Genomic DNA, 13590 nt, shown 5'->3' on the forward strand with positions numbered 1-13590 from the left:
TGGCAGATGCAATAATAATAATAATAATAATAATAATAATAAGTATGCAACTCACATAGCAGAATAAAAAATCTAGATTCAATTCTGACCTGAAGTATTTGTTTTACGGACAAAAATTAAACATTGTCACTTACCATATAACGTGAGCAAATGCTATGTAGAAGTATCTGAGTTCACGTTCCTATTTGCTCACACACTGTGTTAATGTGACAATGTTTAATTTCCATCAATAAAACAAACCCTTCAAGAAACAACTGAGTCAAGATTTTTTGCCCTAAACTACTTGAGGTACTTACATATTATTGTGCTGGGGCTTCCAGCCCATTATACAGTATTACTAATGGTACTTCAACTAGATCATTACACTATAACAAAATCTTGAATAAATTTTGGCCTGAAGGATTTGTTTTACAGATGAAAATTAAACAATGTCACATTAACATATATAATGTGTAAGTAAATAACTGTGTACTAACAAGAAACAACCCAGATTCATCTACATAGAATTTACCACAGGCCATACATTTGGATGTATGGAACTGTTCCAGCAAGTGTCCTGAAAAAGCTAGCAATGTTAAAACTTATGCCCTACACATTATTAATTTTTAAGTTTCAACTCAAAATCCTTTCATTACAACACATGCCCAGCCCATCTCACTCTTTTTGGTCATCACAATCTTTGTTTTGTTAAGACTGATTTTTGTAGCCTTCTCAATCCCAGTTTTCAATATTTTTACTTTTCTAATATCTCTTCCTTTAAGTCTGTTATCAACACCAGGCCATCATCATACAATAACTCCCAAAGGTCATTACTTTATACTTTTGAAGCTCTTACCATTATGATGATAAACAGAGTACACAGTGCTGATCCTTCATGGAAACCAACATTTATACCTGTCACTGCTTGCAACACAGATCTTGTGTTATGACATACCGATCATTTACATAATTTTAATTACTGTCTGCTTGTTCACTGTCCATCTAATTGCTAGCCTGGTACTCTTGTCAAATCCCTGCAACAGATCCATAAACACAGGATAAAACCTCTGTAATTTTTTTCCAAACAAAAAACATACTGACAGTTGTTCAATCATGACATTTTTTCAATATTTCCTCAAACACCACCTTCCATAATTTCAAAGCCTTCTCCACCAATCTTACTCCCAATACTTTTCACCATCCTACAGCACAACCATTTCCTCTGTACAGTATACAGTACTGTTTTATGATGCTCTTTTCTCATTATTTTGATTCGCTCTTCTTTAATAGTTTCAATCTATTTCCCCTCAGCTCCACAGTGACTAGTTCATAACTCTAATTATTTTTGTTATTACTGATGGCTTTAAAGCTTAACCATTATTCACATTCTTAATGGCTGTCTTAACCTCTTCAGAAATCACATTCTATCATGGTCCAAGTATCATCTGAACATCCTCCAGTTATTAAGCATATTCTTCATTCAGCAGAATCTCAGAATACTGTCTCCATTGTTCTGTCTTCTTTCTTATCAAATGTTCTTCAATTTCATGCAATGCAAACATACATACTATCCTCATTTACTACAATATATTGTCCATCTTTCATCATCCACTTTATTATAAGTTTTGTTCGCTTTCATCTGCTGGTGGAGTTGAAATTCTGTGTTCACTCCTTCCAAATCTTCCTCTTTGGTGCCCTCCTCTTCTCCCTATAGACCTCTCCATCTACTTCTCTACCTGTCCTTGACCAGAGTTGGTAGGCTTTCTTATTTTCTTTAATTAACCTGTTACCTTCCACTTAGAAGTACTGTTATGCAAGACAATCAGCAATAAAATATAAAAATGCAAATGCTTATATGAAAAATATAACTTTCACAATCTGCAAATGACAGTACTCAACACCTGAAGCACATGGCAGAATATCACACTGTAATCTTAAAATGTTAAGGAAAAAGCACGATATTTGATAATAAATACACAATTCTTTTGACTGAATCTGTAACAAAGGGATTTTCAGTATGGAGCTGGTAAATGCCAGTCACATTACGTTCTGATCTTTTTTTATTAAAAACACTGAATATTTAACAAATACTGCTTGTAGATAATTCATACAAAAATATTTTTTTGATAAATAACAATTGAAAGGCACTAACTAAATGCTGCAAAGGGCTAAAGGAAAATACAGAGGAGCTTACCTAGCAAGAAAAGTTCCTTCAACTGAGTAAAGCTAAGAATGACGATGTGACCATCTGGTGATATGTAGGTACTCATAAACCACTGTAGGCCTTAGCTAGCAAAGGCTGTGCTTTGTTCAACAGCAAAAAGGATCATTCCCCAAGCTTTTTAGTCATTGTTAGGCATAAAGGCACAAGTAAAATAGTATTTCTCTTGCAGACAGACTCTGATTAGTTAATAAACATTTCAAAATTCTTAAAGCATATGATGCTCATCCTTTGTCTGGCAAAACAGCTTATTTAATCCTGTGAATGAAAAAAAAACATGAGAAATCTGACTGACCAGACTTTATCCATTGGAAACTGAAGTCATATTCCAACTACTCAAGCTGCATCATGCAGAATAAATGGTATATATAATTTTACCTCAATTACAAATAAGTTTATTAAGAATACTTAACAACAATAAAGATCCACACATTCTACATGATGTTTCTGTAGACTGTTAGAAATATGGCTTTGGGTAACTTGGGAAAATTTAAAATCAGGGCTTCCAATTTTGCTTAATTCATAAAATATCATTCATCTGGGCAAAACTGTCAGCAGAATTCCAGCAATTTACAAAATGGCATGAGTTAACCATAAACACAAAAACCTATGTCAAAGACAGATCTGATCCAGTCACCTGTATAAAGAGCAGATAGCTACTTGTTTGAAAAATGTCATAATCACACACACTGCATAAAGAACACTAACAATATACAAGGAATCCTATCTGCCACAAAACTTTGGCAAGGTTTGTGAGACACTGAGAAGAATGCACCACCAATGAAGAAAAGTAAAATAATAAGCAACAAAAAAGAACAAGATATTCATGACTTCAAGAAGAGAAATAAACACACAATGGAATGGACAGGTAGAAAACATTTAGGTACCTGATAACAAGGAACTAAATCATTATAGAAAACACTGCACATTTACACAATTTCATAGCTACCTTTATGGCTCCATAACACCTCTCAAATTTTCATAATTACCTTTATGTTTACATAGACACCATGGGTTACATGGATATCCTTCTATTAAGAGGGCAGTCCTTGAAGCAATTTTGTAAACATACAAAATCACAGTTGTGGCACCAGAGACTACGAGTAGCAGAGCCAATTTAAAGTTCAAATAAAGATAATAAAATGTGATTATGCCATTAATTATGACTCATGTTTCTTTTTGACTCAAGATCTTATAATTCAAAAACAATAAAACTGTAATTAAATCTTGAGTTAATAATCATCCATCTTTTCGAAAAATAAGCAATCTGAAACCAAAGGAAAAGTTGGTTATATGTAAAAAAAAAAAATCATAATTAAAATTATGAACATGAAACAAAGAAGTACCATTAATCACAATGCTCAAGAATTCTATAAAAGGTAATTTACAGTACTTACAAAATACCAATCATGCAGATCTGAAACAACCAAAAGACTTGACATCTACAGTAAAATTCTACAAGTAAGCTGAAGATTCAGCTTTGTATTAAATTGAAGAAAATGGAGAATTTAACAGACATTGGATAAGACCTAAAACTGTGTGCCTACAAGACTTTATACAGTTTTACTAACCATCTCATACTTCATTCTAAATGTATGGAAGAATTAAACTGCTTTCAAAGACATATAGACTATTATCCCAGAAAACTGTCAGTAACAAAACTTCCTAACAAAAGTTGTATCCTCTGGTTTCAAAAAACTTTCCCATGTTATAAAAATGATGTTTCAAGCGTGCATGGCATATATAAACTTGCAAATTATGAGCACAATTAGCTTCCAACTATTAGAAAATCTTATACTTTATGGTATATGATTTGCAAAAGGGCGAGTTCATAAAATATATTGATATTGCTTCCTAATTACTCTTATTCTATATACAGTACAGTGTCATATGAGTGAAGTACAGCCATCATGGCTTATGGCTACATCATGGCTGACTGGAATTACACCTTACTGGATGGATATTGTGCTGTACATCTTAGATCTGCTGTGAAATATATGTAGGACGAAGGAGAAATTTCAATGTAGGAGTTGAAAATTATACAAACAAGAATATAAACATACAACTTTCTAAATCACATACATGGACATATCTACAATCACAGATGCATAGCATAAACAGATGCTGACACAAGAAATGCCTAACCAACAGATGATGATGTTGCAACACTTTTAAATCTAGATATGGTTGCAGTCCATCAAACAGCAAAAAATATTTTAATTGACAACAAAGTACAATAAGAATTGTCTTCAAAATACCCTATCCATTTTATCTTCAAATTCTTTTCCATTTACAATTTAACTGAAACTTCACTTCTGAAAACCAGAGGGTCCCTGGCTAATGCCCGAAGGTCTGTGAAGATTGTTAAGATACTGGCATATTGTTATACTACATGCCAGCAAACACAGCCTTTCAAGCCTGTTCTCATTAAGTTGCAACAATCACAGGGTAAGCACACAGTTAAACCAATCACTTCCTGACTACCATCATAACTACTTCCTGGCATAACCAAGAAACTTCCATAATAAGGTGAACTAGAATACACCACAAAGGAGATCATAGGATAGTACACTTAGCTAGCCAACTACTGATGGATTTTCGTGGTGGTTCGTTCGGCTTGATTGTGTGGCCACCCTTGGGAGGATTACTTGCTTCCTATAATGGAAAAAAATTAATCAATACAGCATGATAGCCATCAATAAAACTACATTAGTGGTTAAAAATTAATCCCAACACTGAAATGAAGCAAATTCTTTTGGGTTTTACTTTCAGGTTAAGGCTAACTGCTTTGGAGAACATGATTGTTATAAAAAGCAAGTAAAATATTTCCAAAATTAACCATAATAGGGGCAATGAAGGCTGAAAATGTCAGTAACCCTTGGCGAAGTACTGATAATGCCTACATGTATGTATTGTCATCATCCCTGAATTATACCAGAGTGGTGCTGAAGGGCACAGATTTATTCCAAATGCCACAGTATTTCCCAAAACGTTTTACGTGTAAAACATTATTATCTTTACTGAATAGGGAAGTATAAATGTGACCTTGGAGACAATTTCTAGACATATGACCGACTCAAAGGATTTATTTATAAGTGAGATATCAACTTTGAAGCATTCTACAATTACAGAAGTTGGACAGTTGCACAAAGTGGAATGACTATGTCTATTCTCAGAAAAACATTTAACCACATCAAACAGCTATGTTCCAATGAAAAGTTCGTGTGTCTTTGAATTCACGTAACTCTAATCACAAGTAAGTTTGGGGTATTACTATATATATATATATATATATATATATATATATATATATATATATAAATATATATATATATATATATATATATATATATATATATATATATATATATATATATATATATATATATATATATATATATATATATATATATATATATATATATATATATATATATATATATATATATATATATATATATATATATATATATATATATATATATATATATATATATATATATATATATATATATATATATATATATATATATATATATATATATATATATATATATTATATATATATATATATATATATATATATATTATATATATATATATTATATATATATATATATATATATATATATATATATATATATATATATATATATATATATATATGTGTGTGTGTGTAGAGAGAGAGAGAGAGAGAGAGAGAGAGAGAGAGAGAGACTGCATCTGTACTATGATAATACAGTGTAGTATATGTACAGTATTCTATTTTTATACTGTATTTAACAAGTATGTATTCATAAAAAAATACAATTAAAAATCATTACACTACAGGATGTCCTGGCTTATTGGTGGCATTGGTTAACTGAGTTTCGGTTTTACGACACTTGGTTAACAACGTTGTTAACCAGATTTTTGGTGGTGGTAAGCGGTTTATCAGCGTTGGTGGGCGGTTTATCAGAGTTGGTGGGCGGTTTATCGGCGTTGGCAGGCGCTTACAGTTCGTAAACGCCATTTATTACCATAATTACTGTGATGTTCCGGTTATCGGTGCTTGGCTGGGAACAAAACTCCCGCCGTTAACCAGACACTGCCTGTATTCTTAAAAATACCACTCACCTTATAAAAATGCCAGCTGCCAGAAGATTTACCCTAATGTTAAGACCGATGGTTTGTTCCGCGTATGAACAATGTAGGGATAAGCTAATACTTACCTACAGTACTTGCAAGAGTCTTTCACAAGATGAATTTGTGATATTGAATAATTATAATTGTGCCGATGACGAAGAAAGAGATGAAAAAATACAAACATACTGATTCAATCACTGCAGTACAGTTAGTACACTTACACATAAGATAAACACACTAGACAAATTTTTATTAATGTTACAGTATTATTTATTCCATTTGTGGATGTGACTCAGTGGGACTGTCATCCTCTTTGTCAACACTTGAGGAAGAGACCTTTGAGAAATACATTGTGATATCTGTTTGATGTTTCTACCTTTTCATTTCTTTAAAAATTTATTTATATGGTGCACTTGGTGCTTCTGCAATTTCCTTCATCAATGGGTCTGCGGCTGCAGAATCCTTGAATAGAGGTCAGGCACACATTCATGAGTAGAGTAGGTTTTCAGGCATGAAGCTTAACCCTTTTACAATTCATAATTATAGTCGATCCAGACCTCTTTTGCCTTTGCATCCTGATTTACATATAAATGGTATGGTTTTAAATGTTAGTAACTCTCTACAGATTTTAGGTGAACCCTTTGATATGAAATTGACTTTTGAGAAGCTTATACATAACACTGATTCCTCTGTTTCTCAAAATGTTGGCCTCTTATAGAAATGTTTTGTGATGAAGCTATCATATTCAAGTGATTTAACTCTGTTCGCCAGCGTGGTCTCCAGTTGTTAACTCTCATCTAAAACTCTTGGACAGAGTTAAGTCATCGGTCAAGTTTGTTTTGTGGCATTACATTTGTTGCATAAAATGTATTAAAATAACAAACATCCTTTGCACTCTTCTTTACCTGACATTGTACTTTTTGCTCACAACTGTAGACAGGCTAGTACTGCAAACAGTGTGTTGTTTTCTAGTATCAGGTTTACTACTACTCAAGTTACGAGGAGCAATTTCATTCCTGCTTTCTGCTGAAGTCTCCTGCATGCAGGTGTATCGGCTTTTCTATTTTCTATTCCCTCATATTTAATTATCTATGACTGTTTCCTTCAACCAGTCTCTACGCATGCTGACTTCCCATTGGGGCCCTCAGATTTAGTCTGTTGACCCTGTCAAAAAGGGGTTTAGCTGAAGATTTAATGAAAGACCATGAGAGCAGTAAAGAGATGCAATCAATCTGTGATCTAATCCAAAATCATCTCAATTCGAGAGGTTCAATTAAATATCAAATTTACCACCAAGATACATCTCCTTAAATACTTCTTACCCACCTCCTTTGACACACCTAACACAGAGCAGCAATGACACTACTCTATAAGAATGTTCTTTGGTAGCCTGTAACCTTTTTCATGTATCCAGATGACTGCAGTTGTAATCTATCTTTTACCTTGAAGACTCCAGTATTAGGAGTTTTATAAATCTTGGCAGCCCTAATCATAAAATTGAAAGCTTCAGCACAAAATACCAAACTCAATCTCTCTCTTTCTACAGTAAAACTTGGTGTTCATCTCTCTTCTCAGCCAATAAATGTCTACTGGGGAACTTTATTATATAAGAGTGGTTTTACAGACAATGAATACCTGCTCTGCTGAAAACTCTTGTTCCTTTCTACATTCCTTAATGGTATACAGAAACTCCCCAACTGCTTCTTGATCAGCAGAAGCTGCTCCACCTGCAATCTTTACATTTTGCATTCCAAACTTACTGAAATTATCATACTAGCCTTAGCTGCTTTAACATCTGCAGAGCTAGATTCTTTGCCTTCTACTTGCCTTACGATTCTCAAAGAACATGAGAGAGAGAGTTGCATGATGCAGTGATTTTGCACTGGCTGGTGTGGCTGAAGCAACAGTGGGATAATGCAGCATGTGTCTGCAGATTGTAAAATACTGAACATGGCAATCTTGCAGTCTTCACTTTCTCTGTGCTCTTTGCAGCACTAAGAGCTTTACACTTCTGGGTCTGATTAAATTGTTTATAATTAAAGATTTTATAGCTGCATCACACTCAAGATACAAGACCTACAAAAATTAACAATCACTTCATGAGACAAAGTATGAGTGATGCTGAGACCTGAAACAAAGCAGCTGGCACACCACAACAGAGCACACAGATCTGCAGCTCATTTGCCACTGTAATGTTTAAGTTCACTATCTTTAATATAACTGTGTAAGTATTCACGTTAGCAAATAAAAAATATTTTATGTACATACAGTGTGATTTTTCAGATATCTCTACTTCCCCAATGCTATATGCAGTGCTTACAGCTTTACTCTGGTTTACATGTTGTCTGGAGCCTGTAAGCAAGTGTGTGACTTTTTTAAGTTTTCATTTATCATAATTGGCTTGTAAATACAGAACTGTATTTTAATGGTATAATGAGACTAATAATGGTACAATGAGACTAATAAGGATGTGTAATTTATACATTTACGGCCTACTAAACTTTCCTGTATTTGTGAGTCGTCTGCAGGTTTATGCAAACGGCCACAAAGCTCTTAAAGATTCAGCAATTGATCAAATATATAAACCAGAAACCTGCAAAACTGGAGGGTCAACTGTATATTCAAATATAGGCTTCCTGAATACTGACCAGTAATCAAGAGGATATTTACCCAGGAAATAATTTTTGGATAATACCCATTCTACTGAGGCTATAGATCATCTCAATGTGGATTTGTCTAGTAAAAGAGTAATCTAAATACTGGAAATTACTGGGGAACAAAAATTATAAAAAGCTACTTGCCTACTGCATTAAATAAAAAATTAGCTTACGCTTGCAAACATTTCCTGAAAGTTAATATTCAAAGATAGCTTTCAAATACTGGACTGTATCTGAAAGTGTAGTAACAGGCAAGACTATTAAAAAAATCAAATTAAGAACCAAATCCTAATCGTAAAGACAACAATTAACTTTATATTAAATTTAGTCTACAATGAGCATTTGACATATGCTTCTTTACACAAAGCATATGGGAAAAACTACAAAACTATGGTAAAAGTGCATGAGAAATTAATAAAGTATATATTAAAATTTATTTGTTGGAGACCAAAAAACTTTACTGCGTACTCTTCAAAATTATAAATGTATAACAGTACAAATATGCAGTCTCAAGATAGAGACTACATATGCTGTCTTCTCACATGAATCCAGTTTTGTTTACATTTAAGATATTACTGTACAAGCCTTACCCTCCCCTGGGTCAGGATTAGGATTATCAGGTAAATAATAATGTGTGCCACAAAAAGAATATCTAGTATATTAGCATATCTAGCAATATATTTCATATTGCTCTTGTTCAAGGTACTACAGTAAATGATTTTTTTCCACTTGCCACTGGTATAAGTTAAAGGATGACCCTTCCACAACTCTTATGCTTCATCTTTTGACACTACTTGACTGCTATATAAGTTTAATAATTGATTTTCACCCATAACATACACTCATATTTTGGTGTTAGAGTAGCCAACAATTATTATCAAATTTCTATGAGTAAAAACAAAGAGAAAAATACCTGGAAAAAGAGGTATGGGTTAATAATGAAGAAAAGAATGACAATACTCGGTGGAACATTTTTGTGAATTCATGAATAAGATAGCTGAGGAGAGTAGTTTGATACACCAGAAGTTGAAAAGACCCAAATGTGCTTATGAATGATTTCAGAGTTTTAGAATTGGAATCAACAGTATAGAAACTCGTATTTAAAACCCCAGGTTATAAATGAATCACTGCAGAGTTGATTTTAGCTGAAAGTGAAGTGACACCTCCCATGTTAACTAGACTGTTTTGCAGAACATGAAATGAAGAGAGAAAGCCCAATAATTTGGAATTGGACAGCATACCACAGAAAAGTGAACAGACTGAACTTGATCACTATATGATTACACTTGTGTCAGTTGTAGTAAATATGGTATACTCTTTCTCTATAGGCTGAAGAAAGATGCACAAAAATATTTGTGTTAAGACACTGGTTTTGCTGATTGTGAAAAGGCACTTAGCAGCATCCACACACTAATATTATGGAGGATCTTGCATCACCATGGCATTCCCATTAAACATGTGAAGCTACTGGAATTACCTATGAAGAAAGTACATTCAAAGTTTATGTTGATAAGGATCTTGTCAAGTGAATTTGCAGTAAATAATGAGCTACTACAAAGAACTGTTATGTCACCTTTGCTGTTTGTCCTTTTCATAGATTTTACAATGCAAAAACTGTACAGAGATGGAAGAGAAGGTTTGGAGAAGAGTAACATCAGAAACTTGACAGACTTACAATATACTGATGTGGGAGAAGAGTAACATCAGAAACTTGACAGACTTGGAATGTATTGATGTTCTTGTTTTAATCAGAAAAATCCCAAAAGATTTACAACGCTTGCTTAACAGTATATCTAGTGATGGGACTTGAAATAAATGTACAATGAAAAAAAAAAAAAGTAATGAGGGCGCAGTATACACATATGGTAAAAATAAGGTCATATGAAGAAAAGATTTGAGGCTAAATCGTTCAAATATTTTGAAGTGACATCCAGTACAGATTCTCTTGGGCTGGAATTTAGTGAGACTAAAATAAGCAATTCAAACAATGGGCAAGCTTGATTTGGCTTATAAATCAAGTAAACTGAAACTGAATAAGAAAGTAAAAAAAAAAAAAAAAAAGTCTGGTTTGATCTGTATTGTAATATGGACATGAATCAAGTTATAACAATGAAACCATATCACAGATTTGTCAATTTGAGAACAGAGATTTACGAAAAATATCAATTGTTAGGGAGGTAAGACAGAAGTGACACTACAGTACATGGGAAGTTGCTGAATACCATTAGTAGATTTTTCAAGATACAACCTAATCCGGGACCAAGCATCCCCCAGGGGAACTTACTGACACCCTAGGCAGGAGTATGGGTGCCAACCTCCTACGGCGAGTGACCGCCCAACCCCCTCACCCACCCAAATGACTAACTCATTCATTTCCCAACTTCGTGAGCGGCCATGGATACATTAGATAAAATTTCATGGAATATTTTTACATTCAAAAGGAACATTCCTCTTCTAAACATGTTCTGCAATAACTTCAAAGGCATCATTGCATTACAAGAAACGCTCCTTTGGCCACATAACCCTGTCATCTGCGATTCAGTGCATGAAGACTTCAGAGTTTTCTCGACTTCATCGATGCAAATTACAGTTCGCAATGTAGCTGGTTGCCCGAAAGGGGACCTTTCTTTCCTGTGGCACAAATCTTTAGACAATATAATGAATGTGATGACCTATTAGTGATAGATTGCTGGGGCTTCAAGTGACAGTAGGGCACTCTAAGATCCTAATAATTAATGTTTATATGCCCTGGGAAAATAACAATAACTTTGATCAATACTGGATGATCCTAGATGACTTACATAGCATTATTCACGTCTCTAGTGCTGATAATATTTGTATAATTGCAGACCTTAATTCTCATCCCACAACACAATTTTATAATGAACTTACTCGCTATTGTCAAAATAACGCTCTCCAAATTAGCAGTGTAATCCTTCTCCCTCCCTCTTCCTATATCTATGTACAAAATAGATCAGACACAATTACAACCCGTTGGCAGGACCACTGCATCATGTCTCCACACCTTCATTACTCAACTGTGACATGCATTCACTACCATCTTGCAACAAGCTACAATCACATCCCCTTACAGGTGTCATTCAATACCCAATCTCTCACTAACGTGAACCCCCTAACCCTTTAATGCCGACTGGACGTATTTTACGTTGACAAAAATTGTGTCGGGTGCCGAGTGGACGTAAAATACGTCGACTACAAACAGTTTTTTTAAATATTTGCGGAAAAATACTTATAGGCCTCGTTTGCGAAAAATTTTAAATCACGCGCCTTGAGGGATGCTGGGAGTTCATGGATCACGCTGTTGTTTTGTTTACAAATGTGACACAGCTGCGCATGCGCGAATTTCTTTCTTACCCCAAAAGAAAGCATCAGCTAACTCTGCTGAAAATCTCAGAAATTCTTTAGTCACATTGTTGTAATTTTTGCACCATTTTCTATTAGCCTTTACATAAAGTTTTATATACGAAAATGTGTGCAATTTCATGTAGAATACAACAAAAAATAACTCATGGTTGTAGCTTTTATCAATTTTGACACATTTTCATATAAATCACGATAAGTGACAAAATTTCAACCTTTGGTCAACTTTGACTTGACCAAAATGGTTGAAAAATGCAATTGTAAGCTAAAACTCTTACATTCTAGTATTATTCAATCATTTACCTTCATTTTGCAATAAACGAGAAGTCTCTAGCACAATATTTTGATTTATGGTGAATTTTGAAAAAACTTTTTCCTTACGTCCGTGCGTGCTAACTGCTGAAAATCTCGGAAATTCTTTAGTCACTTTGTCGTAATTTTTGCACAGTTTTGTATTAGCCGTAGAATACAACAGAAAATAACTCATGGTTGTACCTTTTATCAATTTTGACATATTTTCATATAAATCACAGTAAGTGACAAAATTTAAACCTTCGGTCAACTTTGACTTAACCGAAATGGTCGAAAAATACAATTGTAAGCTAAAACTCTTACATTCTAGTAATATTCAATCATTTACCTTCATTTTGCAACAAACGAGAAGTCTCTAGCACAATATTTCGATTCATGGTGAATTTTTAAAAAAACTTTTTCCTTATGTCCGCATGCGCTAACTGCTGAAAATCTCAGAAATTCTTTAGTCACTTTGTCGTAATTTTTGCACTTTTTTATATTAGCCGTTACATAACGTTTTATATATGAAAATGTGCGCAATTACATGTAGAATACAACAAAAAATAACTCATGGTTGTAGCTTTTATCAGTTTTGAAATATTTTCATATAAATAACGATAGGTGCCAAAATTACAACCTTCGGTCAACTTTGACTCGACCGAAATGGTAGAAAAATGCAATTGTAAGCTAAAACTCTTACATTCTAGTAATATTCAATCATTTACCTTCATTTTGCAACACACGGGAAGTCTCTAGCACAATATTTCGATTTATGTTGAATTTTTGAAAAAACTTTTTTTTAAGTCCGTGTGTTACGAATTCATGCATCATTTTGTGATAATATTTTCTCTGTGTTGCTTTGATCGTTTTACAATTTGTTATATACCAAAATCATCGCAATGTAGTGTACAATACAATGAAAAAAAAATAACT

At 33.6% G+C, this 13590-nt stretch overlaps 1 protein-coding gene across 2 annotated transcripts in view; it reads right to left on the reverse strand.

Annotated features, from left to right (window-relative positions):
- Positions 1-1109: 1109 nt before the first annotated feature.
- Positions 1110-13590, reverse strand: part of Rab8 (RAS oncogene family member Rab8) — an 83799-nt gene continuing 71318 nt past the window's right edge. For both annotated transcript variants that reach the window (XM_067103889.1, XM_067103890.1), the window contains exon 5: positions 1110-4855. In XM_067103889.1, the coding sequence (XP_066959990.1) occupies positions 4757-4855 (99 nt within the window). In that variant the 3' untranslated portion in view covers positions 1110-4756. The remainder of the gene's footprint in view (positions 4856-13590) is intronic.

Source organism: Macrobrachium rosenbergii, chromosome 5 (assembly GCF_040412425.1).
Source record: "Macrobrachium rosenbergii isolate ZJJX-2024 chromosome 5, ASM4041242v1, whole genome shotgun sequence".
Lineage (NCBI taxonomy): Eukaryota > Metazoa > Arthropoda > Malacostraca > Decapoda > Palaemonidae > Macrobrachium > Macrobrachium rosenbergii.